Source organism: Anticarsia gemmatalis, chromosome 5 (assembly GCF_050436995.1).
Source record: "Anticarsia gemmatalis isolate Benzon Research Colony breed Stoneville strain chromosome 5, ilAntGemm2 primary, whole genome shotgun sequence".
In the NCBI taxonomy this organism is placed as follows: domain Eukaryota; kingdom Metazoa; phylum Arthropoda; class Insecta; order Lepidoptera; family Erebidae; genus Anticarsia; species Anticarsia gemmatalis.
In genome coordinates this window covers 7,699,447-7,721,687 of record NC_134749.1, presented here as the reverse complement: position 1 = coordinate 7,721,687, position 22,241 = coordinate 7,699,447, and the positions used below count along the sequence as shown (strand labels likewise).

General features: G+C 33.7%; 3 protein-coding genes across 4 annotated transcripts; 1 reads left to right on the top strand and 2 right to left on the bottom strand.

Moving 5' to 3' along the window:
- Positions 1-1,960: 1,960 nt before the first annotated feature.
- kermit (PDZ domain-containing protein GIPC-like protein kermit) lies at positions 1,961-14,454 on the bottom strand. The gene is made up of 4 exons (XM_076114541.1): positions 13,863-14,454; positions 8,651-8,881; positions 6,732-6,983; positions 1,961-5,081 (listed from the first exon to the last, which is right to left on the bottom strand). Exons 1-4 carry the CDS (start codon positions 14,097-14,099, stop codon positions 4,842-4,844), a joined length of 960 nt encoding a protein of 319 aa, XP_075970656.1. The 5' UTR covers positions 14,100-14,454; the 3' UTR covers positions 1,961-4,841.
- Positions 14,455-16,042: 1,588 nt separating this feature from the next.
- Positions 16,043-17,962, bottom strand: RpL37a (ribosomal protein L37a). The gene is made up of 3 exons (XM_076114540.1): positions 17,830-17,962; positions 17,524-17,659; positions 16,043-16,221 (listed from the first exon to the last, which is right to left on the bottom strand). The coding sequence occupies exons 1-3, from the start codon at positions 17,830-17,832 to the stop codon at positions 16,082-16,084; spliced, it is 279 nt and encodes a 92-aa protein (XP_075970655.1). The 5' UTR covers positions 17,833-17,962; the 3' UTR covers positions 16,043-16,081.
- Positions 17,963-18,863: 901 nt separating this feature from the next.
- LOC142973024 (GPN-loop GTPase 2) lies at positions 18,864-20,888 on the top strand. Of its 2 annotated transcripts, none has more exons than XM_076114539.1 (2): positions 18,864-19,088; positions 19,769-20,888. In XM_076114539.1, exon 2 carries the CDS (start codon positions 19,934-19,936, stop codon positions 20,831-20,833), a length of 900 nt encoding a protein of 299 aa, XP_075970654.1. In that variant the 5' UTR covers positions 18,864-19,088; positions 19,769-19,933; the 3' UTR covers positions 20,834-20,888. The 2 variants fall into 2 exon arrangements, with proteins under 2 accessions (XP_075970654.1, XP_075970653.1); XM_076114538.1 differs by having other exon boundaries at positions 19,495-20,888.
- The last annotated feature ends 1,353 nt before the right edge of the window (positions 20,889-22,241 follow it).

Below are 22,241 nucleotides of genomic sequence, written 5' to 3'. Positions count from 1 at the left end.
TGTTTATAACGTCAAGCATTCAATTTCATTAATGAATTCAAAGCCTTAAGAAATCGGGTACCTAATAATACATCGTATTTGCCGACAGCCACAAATTGCGACTTTAGCAACTCGAGTTTGACAAAAACATACAGACTTATATTCGAGTATAACAGGTAGATTCTTAGATAGATAACAGTGTAATAGTGGAATTTCTGATTTAGAAATCTGTTGCGTGTCATGTTTATCAGACACCTACTTACTTCGAACAATTGATGTGTTCATGAAAAAGAAAACAGATGTTGTTTCCACGTTATCTCCCTGTCTAGATAAAGAACTCACAACATATTATAATATGAAAATATTTTACATAAGAAGTAAGCCCGCTTATTAATTATGCAATTACTTACCCGTTTACGTGTAGCTTAGTAACTATCAGCTTGTAGTTTTTAAGGATTAAGTAGTAAACCGTGGTTAAATCTAAACCTAATCTCAATTGTTTATGGGAATTTTATGGATAAAGTATATACATTTAGGTATCTAAAAGTAAACAAAGAGAGCTTGTCCACTTCATTAATGCTGTTCTTTATTCGTCCAAGCGCAAGAAATACTTTTTCCCTGCAGTTATTTATCAGTATTTGGTCAACATTCAAAAGTTCTTAACTAGTCTCAACTTAATAGTTTCTTTCAGTGAGTTAATCGATAATTTGGTAAATATAATTTAAAATAAAGTTCTTTCCTACTAGTTAGGTAAAAGTTAAGTCGTATGCGTTTACATTTAGCTACTGAACTTTTATTTCCTATTGCTTTACATTATTTTTACTTTTCTTATACCTAATCGGTCAAAGTTCGCAAAACAGTAGGACAAAGCTACCATTAGCTATAGGCAGTTTGCGTGACGCAGATAAATAAGGGCGGATTACATCTATAAATTATATTTATTGAAGATGTGACTTATTTATGCTAACAGCAAAGAAAACAGAGTGCTTCTGAAAATTGTGTCAAAGTTATTTTTAGATAACATTTCAGTCAATATTCCTATTTTAGCCAGCTCTATGTGCATGTATCATGTCTATGTGTTCCTTGAAAATGACAATCGCCCACGGTGTAACGCTACAGACTTGAAGTAGGTATGCTTTGAGGGGCAAATATTTGAACCTGATGGAAGAAGAATAAAATAGTATCAGAGCAGCTGAAGACGTATTTTATTACCTACTTGTTAGGCATTCTTACAACTAATTAATACATTAATCGCACGACGCATCGGTATATTTCGAGTTTTGACCTGTGATTGACCAACAGAAATTCAGCGCCGTTGTTATTTTGCAAGTCATGTAGGTATAACCTACAGTCTACGCTTACAGGCGATATAATTTTATGCCAATCTCTACCACTTATTATTATTTGTGAAATCAAATTGCTAAAACGTAAAGTCTAGGAGCCAAACAGATCTAACATGTCCATTATAATTTTTTAGTCACTGGTTCCTCATTCGCAGAAGAATATTGCTTTGTATAAAAAGTATTCAATTCGGTGGCATATTATTATTCGCTAGAAACAGTGACAGCTAAGTGGTCTAAGAATTTACCTCCCATGCAATACGTAACGGTCGAGGATCCAAACATGTGTCAACTGATCAATGGCTTTTCGGAGTTACGTGTATATTTGAAAATCATGTGACGGGTTCTAACGGTGAAGAAAACTAACGTGATAAAACCTTGCATGCCTAAAAGTTCCTTACCATATTTTTTGGGCCATGTAAAGTCCCAACCAGCACTTTAGCCTGCATGGTGGACTTAAATCTTAACTCCTCTCTCATTCCGGGGAAGACATCCTTGCAGCGCCTGCTTTTAGCAGTGGGACAGTAATGGATTAATATCTGTTTTTTACTATTCACTAAGACGTTACTTGAGCGTTGTTGACTGTCAAATTTAGAAAGGGAAGTGGATAGGGACTGTGGGTACAAAAAAAAGAAAATCACTACGCAGAAAATACCATTTTAATTTCTACTCATTTATAAATATACTGTTTTCTCTTTAGCCAGAGTTGATAGACAGAATGTGTACACCGTACCTACGTACATTTCAATTAATAGCTCGTGTACCTATACCAAGATACAAATGTACGTATATCAGTTTTATAGTACGTCATACACAGTAACTCCGTAGAAGAGTAAATCAGGTAGGTATTTGTTTTGTTGTTCATCGTCAAGTCATTTGTTTTATCAACTCTCGCTAGGTAAACTATAAATATTAATGCTTACGTTACATACTACTTTACTTAATGACTGTACAAAGAAATAATCAAAAATATAACTATACAGTTTGACTTCACTCTATAAAAATATTCCAGTTCATACTTATTGTAATTACTTACCGTACGACGAAACAATAGCATCATCGACAATTTCAAGAATTACACATTCAAGTAGTTTATTTAATATTTTCCTTATTATTATAGTTCAAAATATGGGTAAGGTCTACTTAACTAAGGCATTAATACGACACCGCTAGCTGGCCAACTCATTGCTGTGGTGTGCTATTCTTTCATCATTTCTTCTAGAAATTTGTACATCATCGACATTATCTGGCCGTTAATTTACTATTGGTTATTTCGATTGATTCTATGCAATAATATGTGTCCTAGTTCATATAAATTGGTGCCGGCTTTACAACGAATAAAATGTATGTTGTATATATAAATAGGCAGGTACGGTAAATGATTGTCATTGCAATTTCGCAGATCAACGAACCGCTACAAAAATGACAAAAATGGTCATTGTAACTGGACAAATTTATTGATAACTTTTGCAAAGGCACTACGAATCAATATTTTTATTAAGTATCGTATCTACTTAAACAAGAACGAAGCCTCCCTCAAGTCCATAGGAGACTAATGTGTAGACTACAAAGATGTGACTTTGTCTCACAGAACAAAATAATATCTACAATAAAATAACAATTACATATATTACTAAATAATTATGTACATTTAAATGCACAATCACTTACACCAAGACTGTTATCGACTTAGTAAAGATACATCATTATGTAAAGTTCTACTTCAGATAAAAGGTAGGTAGGTACATCAACAAGTGCTCTCTAAACATCTACGATGCTATCCAAAGAATGATTGTAGATAGATACAAGCAAGATAATAATTGTATACAGGTAATATATCACTATAAAACTGATAAAAGCACCGATAAGCACATTTTTTGCCGACTTCCGGCAAAAATAGGTTCTTGAAGACAGTTTGGTGATTATAACCTAGCAGTAAAATAAGTAAAAGACCAAAACATTTATGAACATTCAATATATTCTAACAGGAAAATTGGTTATTATTTTGCTAACCTTTGAACTGATTTTCCGACACTGAAAAAACATTGTATTAAACATTCAGTAGTACTTAAAATCTAGAAATATAATTCAATATATCATCTACTTTGTCCGTACTGTGAAATCAACAAATCTCATAATTATTGTATAATGTCCATAATATCGCGTCTGTAGTTAAATCATTGACATTTTAACAGTTATATTATCCGCTTAAGACTAAAAAGCCGATTCAAATTTCTTCGACTAAACGTAATTATTGTTTGATTTTTTATAATTTGATATGTAGGTACCATGTTGACTATCAAATTCTATTACAAAGGATAACATTATTAGGAATAAAATACACTTTATATTTATAATGGAATGTTATATTCTATCGACAGTTAGGTACTAGTGGGCACTAAGTGTAAGGAGCACCGGAGCATCAATGTTGCAACGGGTTATTCCAGTTTGACTCATTGAGCGTTCCCATTGATGGACCATATTGGATAAACCCGTTCCAACAATGTAGCTTCACTTCAAATATTTTGCTGTCAACATTTTCCTAAAGCAACAGTAATAAACTATGCACCTATGTTTAATCTAATGACTATGATTCTTTGTAAATGTCGTTAAAAAGCAAATAATTTAGACGCACCCTAAATTTATTATTTAAGTTTGTTTCTGATTAGGGTTCAAAAACTTACTACTTATAATTAACATATCTGTATATCAACATATTTGAATGGTATAATATATTTCGTAAGTAATTCCTAAATTGGCCGCCTATGAGACAAACCCGAGATAACCTAGCCTGAACACCGGAAATAACCTATTATCTGATAGAAATAAATATTTCAACTGGAATTTATTATGAGTTATCAAAATTATGACCTCGCTGACCAGTTTATCAGCGGCTTCGTAATTTCCGTTATACAGGTTTTTAGTGTTACTAGTACATTACACAAACATGTTTTAATGAAAATGCGTAAATCTTTCGATAAATATGCACCAAATTATTAAAGGGGCAGTACCATACAGTTATTTACAACTACCTACACTATACCGTCCAGGTACAAATGTATTTGTACAAGAATACAATCACTATTATTACGACGGAGCTCTTCAAAATAATACTCTTTGTTACACATGGAATACCAAAACTTTGGGTGCGTGCGGTCGATACAGCTGGCGCTTTGTATTACACAATATTGGTTTCATTCCACCCAGTAGAATGATAAAATTATCATTATCTATCTTCTCGGTTTCACAAAATTAGAACGTACCATATCGTTTATACGTAACATATGAGTTTGGAGCGAGATAGTCCGAATTCGACCTTTAGTCAATAGCACCTGCAGTTTATTAAACCAAACTGATAATAATAAAATCTGATTACTTACAAAGTAATTATAATAATGGCTGTGGCGAGGTTTATTTTAACTTAATGTTCGATTAAAATAATTGGGACTTATTATTTTGAGAATGGAAAACTATAATTAATAAAACGATATGTTACACAATATCTCTATATAAAACAACGTTTTAACTGAGTCTACCAGATCTAGCATCAGTAATAACTCCCCACAGTTCGATTATGAACTCGTCTGTGAATCCAAATTCTTGTAAATCACTATTATCTATGGCGTCTGCTAGCTGCATAGAGTTGGTTTTCCCTTCGGCAAGATCCCACATTTGCGTGGCAAGTTCTGTGTCGTTGATGCCCATGAAAGACTCCAGTAAACTGTTGATCTTTTCGATGCCGGCCTTAGATCTGTCATCGTGCTGAAATTTAAAATAAATAATAATAAATAAATGAGTTTTTGATACAATAATATACATATTATTATAATCATCAAGCTAATAGGCAGGAATTCTCTTAAGCAAGACACCTGAACAGCAGATTATATGAATCGTTCCAATTATATCCTATAACTCTTTGTGTTGGTCGAGTATTACGTAGATCTCAAGTAGGTACACCGGTCACCGTGACGTGTATTCTACCAATGTAAACATACATAAGGATAATAAGAAAATCTTTGTTTTAATTAAAAGCAAATTCTATTGTCGAGAGTTACATCATCTCTCATTGTGTGTTGTTGTATTGTATCTATATCTATCAGCGTGCCAATAAAAGATAAAGGTAAGTGTTTTGATCTTCAATCGACTTCCGTAATGTCACAATAAGATTCACGTTTTTAGAACGGATCTAAGTGAATTTCCTGTTAGGACTTAACGCTCCATTCCGGTTTGAATGAGCTGTAATTGCTAGAATTTGATACGTCATAGGAAAGGCACGTGACGACATCAAACATTGATTTTAGTAGGATGAAAGAAATAAGAGATGATACCTTTTCCTTATACCCCATACCTTGTTTAATAATTTAGGTTCACTATGTTTATATAAATCATAGCAGTGATAGCCGAGTGGTATAAGTTGCTCCAACGGTGAAGGAAAACATCGTGAGGAAACCTTGCATGCCTAAAAATTTGTTTAATACATTTATTGAGGGCATGCAAAGTCCCCAACCCGCACTTGGCCAGCGTGGTGGACTCAGGCCTAACCCCTCTCTCCTTACGGGAGGAGACCCTTGCCCAGCAGTGGGACAGTAATGGGTTAAATTTATTATTTATTTATTATTATGTTTATTCTGAACTTTAGGTATGCTTAGTCGTTTTTAAGATTTCCTCCAGAGACGGAGTGGAACAAACTAATTAACCCATTGGGAAATATCCAAATACTTACACAAATACATACTAAGCACTTATAGCATTTTCCTTGTTCTACATTCTTTCCTACCTAATACATAAAGTGGGAGATCCCTCTCCAGACTCGAGAGTGATCGGACCCTAATTTACTCTTTTAATTGAACGTTAAAGACTTACACGACCACAAGGTTAGGATGAAACTGATGATCAAAATCAAAAGAAAAACGTAAGTATACACAACAGACTTGCCCTTTTATTATGTGTCAGCTTTACCATATATTTCTTACACCTGTGCATTACAGTCAGACGATATCTATCGCCTTACTCATACATACCTACTGAGTTGGCGTCATTGTATTAGCGAGTAACCTCGTTTTTATTGCAAAAAAAAGAAATGTTATTTTTTCTTTTTGTAGATGTCAAGGTAGTTTGTTATAAATATAAAATCAAGTATAACTGTCCATTAATTTCATGGTCTCATTTTACTGTCTGATATTTAAGTTGAGCTTTAAATACGGACAATTAAATTAATTTGTCACAGTACGGTATTCTTTGTCAAAGTGTCTTTGATCATGTGACGTAAAAAAAATATGCGTAAGTTATCGATAGAGCTTAGAGCAAAACCGTAAATCGTAATGTTTGATGCGTCTTATTTTGCAAGTACTTGTCAACATCAGTATCACAAAAGTCCCCTTAGATAAAAAAAACAATCAATGTCATACTTACATCATTTTCTATAGTGGCCTGCCCATTCGCCTTGAACCGAAGAGTTTCTTTCCCTGACCCATAATTTTGTTTCCGCCCTGATTTTGCTCCACTTGATTTCGGTCCGATACTTCCAAAGCCACTCTTCAAAGGTTCTACTAATCTGATCGTGAATGTAGTTCCTTTTGGAATGTCCTTTAAGATTTTAGCAACTTCGTAATGTCTCTTGCCAACCATATTTTCTCCGTCAAGCTTCTCGATGTGATCTCCAACCTGAATTTGAAAGGAACGACTTAATAATATACAATGGTTTATTTCCTGTACATTTCTTAACAAGGCCAACGACCACTGAGACATTCTGTCTTCAGCTTTATTGCTCTATTGTGAGGGAATTAAGAATAATCTCATGTATAGTTACGTGAAGCTTTAACCAAGTACGTAACACCAAAATGTACCTTCCATCGGGTTCTGGATGGTAAGTACCTATTTATTAGTCACCAGTTTTGCAACCACGTTTCACTCAGTATATTCTGATAACGATAATACCATTAGAAACGAGTACTCTAATCACTAATTGATTATAAATATCGAACAATGAATATTTTAAGGATTCGTCAGCAAAACTGATTTCATAAACATTTTGATGAATATAATCAGTATTATTTAACTTAAATTTTAGGCCAAGGTGGGATTAAATATTATATTATTATGTATGACCTTAGCAAACCAAGAGTTTAGACGAGAGTGCGTGAAAAGTAGAATCAATATGGGCAGTGGCAAGGGGACTTAACGTACCTAATCCTTAAGCAAAATAGCGTGCCTAATTAAAATTCATTCAATTGCTTATTACCTATAAGGATTAAAAATTCTTAACAGTTCCAGTATGTTTTCTTAACAACCATGTTACATGAACACATTTTTATTTTGTTTTATGAAATTAGTTAAACGTTTAACTACATTCGCCAAGTCTCGGCGAGACCTTGGGAAATCGATTTCTCGTCCCAACACCTTTACATACTGGAATTTTATCGTTAAAACATTCATTTTAAATTTAAACACATTCATGGTTATCTGGGTCGATGAACTCTACATCCACGGTGTAACGTAGTTATTAAAGACTAAACTATTTTCTGCGTTCTATAAATACTGGCATACATAAAAGATATGATGCGAGCTATACAGATTATATCTTTAAAATAATAACTAAGAAGCTATGTTCACTATTCACTTATACTTTAAATTAGTACGAAAGATGTATTTACTTTTTACTTTTTACTCTAGTTGCCATAAATCTGTAACTTAACAAATAGTGTTATGAAATAGTATCATTTATTCTGCTAGTGAGTTTGGATTAAAAACGGCCGAGTTAGACCTGATAAAAATAATGTAGTAAAATAAAACGAGACTGTTGATATCGCAATAATGGTTAGGTTAGACATGTTGATAGAGTCATGGAGCGGAAGGTAGCTATATTTGTAAACGAGGCAATGTGTTCCAGCTGCATAATATAATTACGGACGGGATGCCAATACTTTATGAACCACCATATTAGTTAATGAATTCTAGTACCTACTAATGAACAAACTGACTAATGGATTGTTAATATTCTTGATTATTGCTTTGTAACAATTTTCTTCGATGACGTCATACTTTGCAAATAGTTTTTATATTAACATCCATTGTATTCGCGCTATTGAACATGTGAAGAATGTTAGTGTTTGTCTATTATTGTGATTTCAATATGATACGAGTTGTATAGAGCACTGACTAATTGTGCATATCGAAGTAGGAATATGTCTAAGAGGGGCGGGAAAGTTCGACCTTGCCCGGAACCTTGACGGCCCCTCTCCCTAGAAACCAGTTCTAATTTTGATACAACTTACTACTTTGACTTACGATAAATAATAACCTCTTAATCCTAGGTCTAAAAAGATCCTTACATCAATGTGTGGTATCCTCGCTACTATGGAGCCTTCTTTTATTCTTTTGATGAAAGCGTATCCAGCACCATTATCTGTGATAGTTAATCCCAGAGCATCTTCAGTCTTGACTATTTCTATTTCCTTTGGCCGCCCTTTTCTATGTGCAAATATAAAATCTTCTAATCCTATTTGTCCACCCAGAAGTTTCTTCATGTCGACTTTGTGTGTATTCAGCGTACAAAATAGAATCTGAAACCAAAGAAATACACTATCATAATACCTATAGGGTAGATATTGGTAATTACCACTAACCTAATTAACCACGCCTTACTTAAGTGCGTGACCGAAAACGATTCATATTGCTCGTTGCCTCAGATTGTTAGAATAATGAATTACAACTATAAAATCTTTATGATCATGAAGTATTTTACCAAGAAATTTACTAACAGCGTTTAAATTTAATTGCATTTTGTTACTGTTAATTATTTCCTTAATCATAATTGATATGAATAAAGAGCAAAATGCAACGATGGGTTATTATCTAGATAAGATACCGGTGAGTACATACTCGTAATTGTCGTGAATTTTCTGTGTTAATACCGATAACGTACCTAATATAATTATTAGATTAACAGAGTTGAGACCAAGCGGTTTGCTTAACTTTTGTAATGTATGGTTAGCACAGTGAGTGTGAGTGACACAATGGTATTGCGTCGGTGTAAGTCATAAGTGCGAAATATTTGATGACAAGGCACGCGGTCGTCGGTGGCAGGTATCAGGTATGGACGCACTCCGGTCCTTGACCCACGTGTAGTAGGCCATCGCACATATACGGCGGCCAAGCGTATCTGCACTCACTTGCCTCGTTTATATCACATGAGAGACTGCGCCCCTGGGCTGATCCACTTCCTGGCTGCTCAGCCGTGCGTACATCCGCACACAGTGACATTTTATATATTCCACCTACTTACACGTTCACAAACAACATTTCAACATTTCATAAGTATATTGTTTCACCTCAGATTGAGTGGTTATTCCCCTAAAGAATAAGTTATTATCATATAAAACGTTCGTGGTTTACGCATAGCATTACGTGTCATTGGCTAAAAAAACATGACCTAATAAATAACGAGTACTTTACTGACTGACTATACGTCATAAACTGTATTTGGTCATCGCTATTTATTGGAATTGTTCCTTGTAAATCGCGACTACATTGAAGTACAAAATCTCAGAAATACTTTTCCTTGTTTTTACCCATAAGCATAATCAAACCTCACAGTATTTTTACTCCCAGTTATTTCAAAGTGATTTTTTAAGTTAGAGAAAAGTAATCTTATTTTTGGACGAAGGCGAAAGTCAAGATGAGACGCTTTCATTACAGAATAAGAGATTTTCAATTACTTTCACAAAACTAGCAACCTGCCCATCGTCAGATCATTAATACCAGGACACACTATCAACCAGTTTTCAAATGGAGCCAGGACATTAACGAGTACCTAAGTATTCACACTATTACAAAGGTTCAAATCTGCTAAAAATTAAAACCAGTGTAGTAAAATAACGAGGCTTAAGCTCTGTTCCGTTTGGAATATTTAATCCAGATAATCATTTCTGTATATTATTACAAGATGGTTTCACAATCAGTGCAAAACGCTTATCAAATTAACAGGAATTTAATACCTATATGAAAGAAACAAGACCTTAGATATCAGGTCAGCAATTTCTTGCCATCATTAAGAGATCACTATGGTTCAAAACGAAGTTTCGTAAAATATTGAAGGTGTTACTTTACGACCTATCTCTATTCTATTCTGACATGGAATAGGCAGTATAGGATGACATTTTGTAACGAAGCAGACGAAACAACGAATATTCGTTTTGGCTTAACAGTATAACTTTAAGCCACGGCGCATAATTATTATAATGTCCCAACATATTCAAATATCTAGTAACTTCTAATTTTTGGTCACGGTATACATAAACTGTAAAAAAGTAACATAAAATAGATACTCGGTAGTCCACGTTTTTCGTAGGATAATAGTTTTGTGACACAGATTCTTAACTACGTAAAATAAATTAATTTAAACCTAGGTTCACCATGCAGGCAGCATACGTATAGTATACTTAAAACTCTTTTTGCATACATATTATTATGATGTGCCTACAATCAATTACTAACACAAAAGAAAATTTGCGTAACGTGTTAATGCGTAGTCATCGTTAGAAAGTTAACATCTTGTTGGAATATTGTATTTGGTCTTTTATTATAGTTTAATAATAAAGCTGCTAAGCAATACCTACATTACTATTACTATCTACATTATTTTTGGTCTTTACTTATTGTTTCTCGGCTGAGGCCGCGCCGGTAGTTTTAGGGAGAACACTGTTATTTTGAATCTATATAATAAAACCAAACGGATAGACGGATATCTAGGTTATGCTATAAAGAGGTTTAGAAGTTTCATCCTTTTAAAGTTTAAATTGAATTGCCCACAGATGTGAATTACCTACTAAAAGATGACGATGTTAAGCAATGAACTCATAGAAAAAATGTTGATAACAATGAACAAATTTAAACGTACTGATAATTAAGTAACGTTTTTTACATAAACTGGCTCATAGTATACAAAATAACACATAACACTGTAATATGATTTCTGTAAGTCTCTACTCCCACTTGACCGCTTTTGTAATGTAAAATAATTACTTAGTCTTGCAACAAAAGATCTAGCGACTGTATAAGGCTTACGTAACACTTCACCTACATACTCATACGTAATAAGCTATAGTTTACAGACAGACTGAAATAATGTAAACTCTATTATCTTCATTCTCACCAGTAGGCCTTGACAACGAATAAGCCTTGAGCGTTTTCACAAGCCGTGAAATACCAGGAAATTAGCGTCCGTGCCATTTTCGTAGCTGACCTTTATAGCACGGAACGGTCGTTGGACCAAAGCTGACACTAACAGACTATTGCCGGCATGATTAGAAATATTGATACGATTGATAGTATGATAGTACCAATCAGACATTTTATAAATACTGATAATCAATTGAAATTCTATGAATTATTATCACAGACGGTTCTAAATATTTAAATAAAGCATTCACCACGTGTTACCTTTACCGCTCCAGTCTTTATTGATTGATTTATTTATATTATATCACTTTAGATTACACCTAACCACATACTTAATTAAATAATTTAGATATCCACGTACATACCTAATATCAGAACGTGATAAATAGATCTAGACAAGGAAATTGCCTAAAATACCATAATTAAAATTAAATAAATTAATTTGATAAAAATTATTTTAAACAATAAATTGCTGTTTACCTAATATAAGATTTTAATGGCTAGACATTTTATTGGATATGAATGCTTTAATTTCGTTTAGGTAAAGATATTGTCGTACTAAAAAAATATATTTTTTAAAAGTGATGACGAATGATGATCAAACATTTATGTTTCAGGAAGGTGTTAGATAATAATACATTAGATTTGCTTTCTCCGACAGTCAATCATCAAAAAAGATTACATAGAGATAATTTTTATAAGTACTTAGATATAACATCTACTTACCTAAGTTAATGTGATCGAGCAATTAATTATTGTTCTTTTAAATACAATCTACCTATGTACATAGTAAATCACATGCTAGCGAGCAAGAATTCAGGATTAAATATTGATCAACAGAAATATTTTAACAACTAAGCTTTTAATCGTGGGTGTAATTCTAACAGTAACCATTTCACAAAACGAAATTGCGGTGAAACTTTAAGAGAAATCGATTTGTCTCTATGCGAGTGCTGAATAGGTAAACATGTGGGTTGTTGAACAGCAAAATTGTTTGTATTAACTAGTGTTTTTATTTAGAATGGACAAAAAAGAATACTCCTTCAAAAATCATTGCCATAGACCAAAATTACGAATGATACAAGGATGCTGACTACTGAAGTATCCTAATCAATTCAAGGCTCGACCCATAAAGTATTATTCTAAACTGCCAGCAGTTTCTAACCCAAGCCAATGGCATTATAGTCGTATTTTAGTTTTGCCTCACAAATCAATCCCACACAGGTACTGCCTAGCAATATGACTTTTATGTTCTTTTTAAATTTGAAGTCCTTAACAAATCATTAAATAAAATCTTATTTTTGTTTTTATTTTTTGCTTTTGTCATTAATTGCATCGATCTTACTTTACCGACACCAATATGTTTATTGCTATCGTTAAATGAATCAATTCCGTTTCGGTAGATACAAACCAATGAATTTACAGTGATAAGATCTGAATGATAAACGGTTTGCTTACTAATTAGGCATAGATACGTCATATTGACCTTCAATGCAAATTTTTAATGCATGTATACTGCACCGATTTAAATTTATTTTTAATAATTTAACATAATAATATTATCCAAATAGAATGGCCAAAGATTAAATATTTATTTTTCCGCATGGGTCAGCTAGTTTGAACATAGTTCCCGTGTCCCGGGTTTCAGGGAAAACAAACGTCCATTCCCAAAAAAAAAGAAAGAAATTTCAATCGAATTAGTTAGCTATTTTATATATCCAGATATTTTAAATTCAAGGTCTCGCGCCAAACCAGTTTTGTTTTTTCGTTACCTAGTTGTGTTAGCTAAATAGGCAGGTAGGTATACTTAATTCATAACCAACGACCTACCTACCTACCTAGTACTAGTGAGTGACCATTACCTTACCGAGAGAAGTTGAGTAATCTCAATAAGTAAATATTTAATTGTTGATCGGATTTCAGTGAAAATTAATAATTATAGTCGGTACCTACCTACCTAATCTATTTATTTGCATTTTATAGTAGGTAGGTAATATTATAAAATGGATTTGTTGACAAATTGATGGATACTTTTGCGTACTTGACTAGTTCCTTACTAATAGTTATTATGATATGAGTAAAAAATTACTATGGTGGTGATGGTACATAATCTGCTTCCATATTTTGCATTTTTAAAGCTTATGAGTTAGGTATATTAAAAATTACAAGACTCCATAAAATCACAAGAACTGCCTTCGATGGCCGATGGAAGACAATGGGTACCTTTACTCACTTAAAATAAAAGGTACCACATTAAGTATTTAGTGACTCAGAAACTTATTCATAAAGATTTCACCTTTGAATGCAAGTTTCATCGTTATGTCGATTGACTTAATTGTATAAATAAAAAAATGGTGGTCTTACATCGTCAGGTGGGAAATCGTAACACTCAGCTATCTTTTGGTACAGCTCCTTGACGTTAGAAAATCCGGAGATAAGGCCAAGAGGACTCCCATGTGCTTGTTGACAGTGAAACACCAACTGTGACTTTTGTCCATTGTTATTATCCACTCCATTGGTTTGCTGATGAGTTTCCTCAGCTGGAGGCTGTGGCACTGGAGGCGGTGCATATTTAGGCGCCTTCTTCTTAAATAACGACATAGTATAAAAGAGCACTACGTAACGGTAATAAGTTTTCCTTTAGCGCGAACGTCAGTGCGCACACATTCTCTAACCGTGTACAATAAAATTTTAATCACTACACAGTCGCTTATCTCGAAAGAACTTTAAAATATATCGTCGCGTCATAGCACATGATAACGTATCACCCAATAGCGATATTGGGTAAGATTATGCGATGTTTAATCGGGAATACACACGGAACGCGCTGCGACACTGAGTGCGCTTAGACGACAAACAAACGACTGAATAACTTTTCGCTGCCTGCTCTACGCTGTGACGCGCGGGCTGACGGACGTCTACAGAAACTGTGTACGCGCGACCGCACCTCTCATACCGTTGCCGCCGCAGTCGGTTATACCGGCTACCTACCTTAGTGAGAACCTATTCGTCATCAGATGATTGTATTCCGTCTGCAACTGGTTCATCGCTAACTTAATTCCAATCGACTGGGTTAATGTCATGAAAGTTCTAAGATCCAACATTACAGTACCTATATTAGTTAGGTACTGTTGATAGTCTTACACAATAAATCCACAGGCATATTTACAAAGTTAAAAGTACCTATCTACCTAGTATTTTTTATCAGTTATGTTCATATTGTTGATATGAATATAATATAATATGAGACTTAAAGTTGATAAGTATGTAATAAAGCTGAATAATTAATAACAGATACAACGAACACTAATTTTAGAATTGGTTAATCACTTCAAAATATTATTCTTCATGGCTGCAATAATTAATAATAGGGTGAGCATTGCAACTGAAATATGCGAAAGTATATTCCACTTTATTTGCTTATTAGTTATCTAATTTTGACAAGGAACTACTAGGAAGGTATAAATCTATAAATGATACAGAATCACTATTACCATTTACTTTTTATCAATGATACATAAAAATAACTACGGTCTACGGTGTGTAGAACATCTTACAACAACTGTAATATTAGCTTATTAGGTACTTTCCTCTTTTAAAACGTTGCAGGTATACGTATTTTTGGATGATAGGGGCAAACTTTTAAAATAGTGCGCGTCGGTGAAAACTACCTGTGTTGCCATTTTGTTCAACCTACTTCCATTAAAATATTTGATGTCACATAGCGATCATAGGTAGGTACTATGAGTTTGTGATATCGTTTTAATTAGTTATAATAATATATACTATCCCAGTTGGTCTAAATTAATACTTACTTACGATCCATAGTAACATTTTTAGCTTTTCATGTCTAATTTTGTTTACTTCGCTTGAATTTTGAAGATCTACCGCACAAAACGTGCCAGAATTCGACTTCATCGGTCTACAAGCAAATCTATCCATTGACTGCATAATTATCAAATTTTAATGTAGATTCGAACAGCTAGGATTACCTATGATGTCGATACAATTATATCGAGTGCCTAATCCAATATAGGCTTCTTATTGATGACTCAAAAATTAATTGCCTAAGATGTCCAAGTGGCAAGTTTAATTTATAATATCGAGTAGACGTCGTGAAAGGACTATTTTCTCTTCTGCGGATTACATAGGTACCTACTGTACCTAAATACGTAGGTACATACCCAACTCATCTGCAGTGGAAGTGGAAGCACTTTTGCTTATTTGGCATAAATACGAAAGAGTCAGACTAGTGCTCCAGCATATAGCTGCAATAGTGCTGTAACTTAAAATACATTTTTTTTTTTTTCAGAATCGACGTATAACTTGTTAATCACTCCCTTCTATGGGTCCAAAAAAAATCAAATCTCTTTGTTTTAAAAAATAAACAAGAATTATTTTGTTACTAATAAATCAAAAAACTGCAGTATGGTTATTGTTAAGTCTAGTTGCAGTTGTCTCAATGTATTTTCTGTTGTATTATTAATGCAGAATGTACATAGTAATGTAGTACCTAATTAGATTAGAAATAAAAAGACAGTAAGTGAGGCTTTAGTTTTTTTAATATTTTTTTAGAAGTAAATCTACGACGAAGCTACGGCTTTCTTGGGGGTAGGCTTGCCCTCCTTGAAACCGTTGCGGAAACGCCTCCTTACAATCTTGAGGTGACGCATGCGGCCAGTTCCTGTGGTCTTCCTGCGCTTGGCCTTCACTGACCAGTGGTCTGAAATGTAAATAGATAAAAATTAACAAATAATATATTGAAGTAAATATAGTTATTACTATACTATTTTACATGAAACAAATGTGTGAAATCAATTAAACAAATGTTAAATGGAAACATTATTCATGTTGACTTCTTTAATAATATACCTACGTATACAAAGAAATATTCCAGTCAATGAATATCTCTTCAATCAGTGTAGGTGATGTTTTCCGATTGTGCCATTGTGCAGTGCAATTATTTATTTAAAAAATGCATTTAGTAATCCTTAGGTCACAATATTATGTTACTCATTACACTACATATTATAGTCTGTCTATTGTCTATTGACTCTGTCTACCGTCAAAAAACTCTGTACAAAACTAAGTAAGCAGTTTGGTTTTTTCAAAATTTATTTAGTAAGCAGTTTTCTTCAACAGCTAGAGTAATTCATGAGACAGGTTTAGTGATAATTAACTGAGAAACATGATGATGATCAGTGAAAATGCACAGGCTGTGAGTTAGGGCCGGATTATACTGGAAGATAGAAGTTATTTAAGAGAATTAACGGTGAATTCATATCAACATTTGGTATTTTTTAAGAAAACTAAATATTGCTTACATGTTCAAGTACACATTAAAGTTTGTAAATTACTTAACAGTAAAAACATAAACCTAATAGTCTCTAGCTAGATGTATATCATAATGTAGAACTTTCAAATATAGGGTTTTATTTAAATTACACCTGCAAATTAATGTCTTATGCTCCATCATAGATACAGGGTTATAACACATGCAGAAAGTAATTGACAACTTTGACACTAGGTTCACCACTAGCCATTCAATAAGTTAAAATATGATTTAGGAAATTAAAACAATCTTTATACTAGTATCTGACTGTCCACCACCATGAGTAAAGCTTGACCTGGTCAAATTAAACGTTAATTTTGATGCCAATCTTATCGTCAAAGGTAGGCTTGAGGACCAGAGTTCTTTTGATATATGCTGGTTATTATTCAGACATTTTTAAAAATTTCTCATACAGATAGGTAATAATGCGTAATACTATTCCTACTTCATCATATTCATCATCAGATCAACGACTTTAGTAGATCTACAGCCTAAAATAAGACCGAGACACAAGCCAGGTTATCATAAACACATGCAAAAACAAAGTTGCACACCTGGGACAAGTTATTGTTTCCTAAATATTAAACCTAGGACTACCTTTTGGAATAGTTCATGTAAATAACGATGATCAATGATCAAATAAAGAGATATGTGAATGCACCAATAATAAAGACCAGTTAGGTCGATACTCACAGGAACGCAGCTTAGCTGCAGGGTATCCGCACTGGGCGCATTTTGATTTCTGGATATGATACGATGATCTACCGCATCTTCTGCACAAGGTGTGTGTCTTATTACGACGCTTACCAAAGCTCGACGTACCCTTCGTCTGAAATAAACATCAGAGGTTATGTCTAGAAACTTGACTGAACTTCACTAATACATGTAATATGCATTCTACAACATTAAAACACAATCTACTATAACATTTTTTAAACAAATCATTAACTAAATCATGAGATTATTTAAGATATAAAATTTACAAAAACTATACACTACCATCTTGTCACAATTTGACAAGCCAAGAGAAAACAATTCTGTCAAACTGTCTTTACGATGTTACCAGATTTAGATAATCTACCATAAAAAATACCAAAGCTCAATATCATAGACAATAAAGTACAGACATTAAGCGGTATACTATATCCAATAAATCAATCCTGATGACCTATTACTAAATTAGTCTTTATTGACTCGCCTGTGTTTGAAAAGTCAATCCAATTTCCTTTCCCTTCAGTCTACGCTCTCCGGTCGCGCGTGATTTTATGCCTGCCCGCACCAAGGTGCCAATTTTAGATTAAGACTTAGACCTATCAATAAGATGTATTAAATATTGTTAAAAAATCCAATCAGACCTCACTAAGACTACAAGCACTAAGGGCTTTCAATCCCACAAACTATTTTCGATATTAGTGGGACTAGGAATTTACAATCCAGCGGGATCATGCATGTAGCGCATCGAATTACAACTTTTTATTTATCACAGTAAACAGAAACAAAAGTTGAAATCATAACGACATACCGTTATTGGAAAATGATGTGGGAAAGTGCGATACCATGATCTCGTTAAACTGAGATTGGAAGTCTTAAAACGTAGTGGTTATTTATTTAAAATAAATAAGTAAACATCATTGGACAACTCACACACAATCACTCGATTCCAGACTAAGCAGAGCTTGCACTATGGTAACCAAATAACTGATAAACGTACCTATATATTTCTAAATACAAACTAATATTGATAATTTTCACAACCAGGCTCAGAACAAATACTCGTGCTCATCACACAAAGATTTGTCCCGGGTGGGGTTCGAACCCACCACACGCGGCGCTACGGTTATTGCGGCGAGGTGACCACTTTAAACGCTGCGCCAAATCTTTGTTTTATTTCGGAAGGACTTGGTACTTAGTACTATGTAGGTACATATGAAAATGAAGTGGTTAAATTCTTTTTGAGACACAAATTCAAACCATCAACATCAGTTTCAGCACGGAATTCAAGTGTATATGGTCTATGGTCAAATACATCTGTCACAAATGTCAGCAATTCCCAATTACTGTTTGGGTTAAGGAATTGTCAAATGTCATTATTATTTATGACGAATTTGACCTCATGAGGTGACAAAAGTAATGTACAAATAAATATATAAAATAATACCTTGCTCTTATAATTGATATTAAAGGGAATATTTATATAATTCCTAAAGTTCTGCCTGATTTGTTCACCGTGCAATACGAAATTTACTTTCAGTTTTAAGGTAAGTTTATGATAATCTGAAAGGTAAAATTATTTGGGATACAATACGTATTTTTATTGGATATCACTACGATAAACACACTACGATAAAAACACATCTTTCAATGTGTATTGCTTATATGATAGAGTCAATCAATTAGAAAAAGTTTAATGATGTTTAGTCTTTATCGAAAACAAATTGTCATAATATTTCATAAGTGCAAAATCGAGTGCTCTTTTAGGTTTAAATAAATAGGTTTATAAAGTTGTTACTTACTATTTTTTTTATAACTTGCAAGTAATAGGTTATAACATTATATCACAGATTGAAGAAGTGAGTGTTGAGTACCTACCTATATCAATTTACAGTTCAATAAAATAATTTTGTTTGGTCAGATAGATATAATTATTATTTTGATAATTTTTAGATATCTGTGAATATGGAACTTCTAGATGTTATGAAAAACCTTACTATAAAACATACACCCAATGAAAGTGAGCAACAGTTATTCAAGTCCATAGCTGCAGATATAGATGATGTCCCCACTGAAATAGTCCTTGTTGAGTACACTGATAAAACATTACTTATTGTGTCTCAGTATCAGAAGATTGGGAGCATGTTATTGATTCAAAAGGACCAAGTTCACAATCCTTTAGGTACTAATGACATTTATTCAACAAAAGTTATTTTTGGTGCCACAGGAGAAGAGCAGCAAGTTGCGGCGAGATATTTAGCAGAAGCAATCAAAATCTCAAAACCACTTTGCATTTTTATTAATCTTAAATCATATGATATTGAGACAGTTAAAGCTTGTAAAGATATCATTTTGGATTTAAAAAGTGAAACAGAGCAGTCAGACTCCTAAAATGGCAACGATTTCCAATAAAAGATTTAAAACTGTACATACATATTATGGTCAACTGGTTTTGGGACCTCCTGGTGCAGGAAAAACAACATACTGCTGGAAAATGTCTGAGCTTTTGAGAAAGTTGGGCAGAAATGTGTCTGTAGTCAACCTAGATCCTGCTAATGATTCTATGTCTTACAAACCGGATATTGATATTCGTGATTTAATTGTACTTGAAGAAGTCATGGCTCAAAACAATCTTGGTCCAAATGGAGCTCTGCTTTATTGCATGGAATTTTTGGAAAAGAATATGGACTGGCTCATAAATCAAATAAAAGGTGATAACTATACTAATTTCATATTTGATTTACCTGGACAGGTAGAACTTTATTGTCATCATAAAAGTTTGGGAAATATACTTTCTGCCCTGACAAATAATAGTAACATGCAGTTATGTGTAGTGCACTTGATAGATTCACACCACTGCTCTGATGCTGGCAAATTTATAGCAGCTCTGATGTTATCCCTCAATGCAATGTTAAAAATTGGCCTACCACATATCAATTTGCTCACTAAATCAGATTTGCTGAAAAAGCACATGGACAAATTACCATTTGGAATAGACTTTTACACAGAAGTGTTGGATTTGAATTATTTGCTTGACTGTCTGGATACAGATGGATTCACTAGTAAATATAAGAAGCTTAACGGTGCCTTGGTATCAATTATTGAAGATTACAGTTTAGTTACATTTCAACTTGTTAATTTATGTAAGGAAGAAAGTTTATTGAATGTAAGAAAATTAGTTGATAAATCTAGTGGCTATGTATTTAAAGCTGAAGAAGGTCGTCATATAAATAGTATGTTGGCTTGTGCCATGGGTGTTGAGCCAGAAACTTATGATGCAGAACTTGAATAAAATGTGTTATAAATTTTCATTTTTTTTATTGTAATCATTAAAAGAATGCTAAATGTTTAGCTCTTTTACTTGCTTTTACCATATACCTATTCAAACCACACTAAGTTCCTTCCCCATAAAAGCAATCTTTTTTTTTATCAATTTTATATGTTATACTCGAAAGTGTAGACAGAAGTGTACGAAATATTTCCATAAACCGGGCAAGTTACGAAGCTCATGGACTATTGTGAGAAATATTCAATGTTTTTTAAAGATACATACACACATACAACTATTTAGTTGTCGCTTACACTACAACCCAGACCACAAAAGCAGTACTTATCTACACTAATATTATAAAGCTGAAAAGTTTGTTTGTTTGATTGTTTGTTTGTTTGAACTCGCTAATCTCGGGAACTACTGGTCCGATTTGAAAAAATATTTCAGTGTTAGATAGCCTATTCATCGAGAAAGGCTATAGGCTATATAACATCACGCTACGGTCATTAGGAGCGGAGTAGCAACGAAAAATGTTACAAAAACGGGGGAAATTTTGACTCATTCTCTTAGGTGACGCAAGCGAAGTTGCGCGGGTCAGCTAGTCTAAACCAATATTATGAAGATGAAGAGTTTGTTTGTTTGTTTGAACACGCTAATCTCAGGAACTACTGGTCCGCTTTGAAAAATTCTTTCAGTGTTAGATAGCCCATTAATCGAGACTATAGGCTATAATATCATCACGCTACGACCAATAGGAGCAGAATACCAGTAAAAAAATGTTACAAAAACGGGGAAATCTATGACCCATTCTCTCTTACGTGACGCAAGCGAAGTTGCGCGGGTCAGCTAGTATTATCTAAAACGCACTGCGGAGTGATTGGTTACTGCAGGCTTACTATACACATTCGGTTCGGAAATATTGATCGTAGAGGAAAACCGACTGAAAGCAACTACACTTGAACGGCTTGTGCCGTGGCACAAATCAATAGAATCAGCAGTAGGCAGTACTTGTGGAACGATAAAGCCGACCAGTAAAAATGGCTTTTGCCGAGCAGATTTGCCGCCGGGTTGAGCCGATTAATGTTGACCCAAATATATGAGTACCACCTCACGTGAAAGGCGAATACTTAGACCACTGGTTAGGCTACCAACACTGCTTTTCATACTGATATAACTATTTATTTGTACCATTTTGAATTAAGTTTTCACTGCTATAAGATAAACGGTTTATTCATTACTATGAATTATTTTTAACATATTTTCTGGTTTTAAACAACATTTGAATTTTTTTGTTTGTAATTATTCAAGAATTTTACATAAGTATATTGTACTCACTTACATATTAATAAATTGATCATACATCTTCAGGTGCCAGTCCCCAAAACCATGTCAAAAAGCACAAAAGAAACATACACCAAGCTGGCTGAAG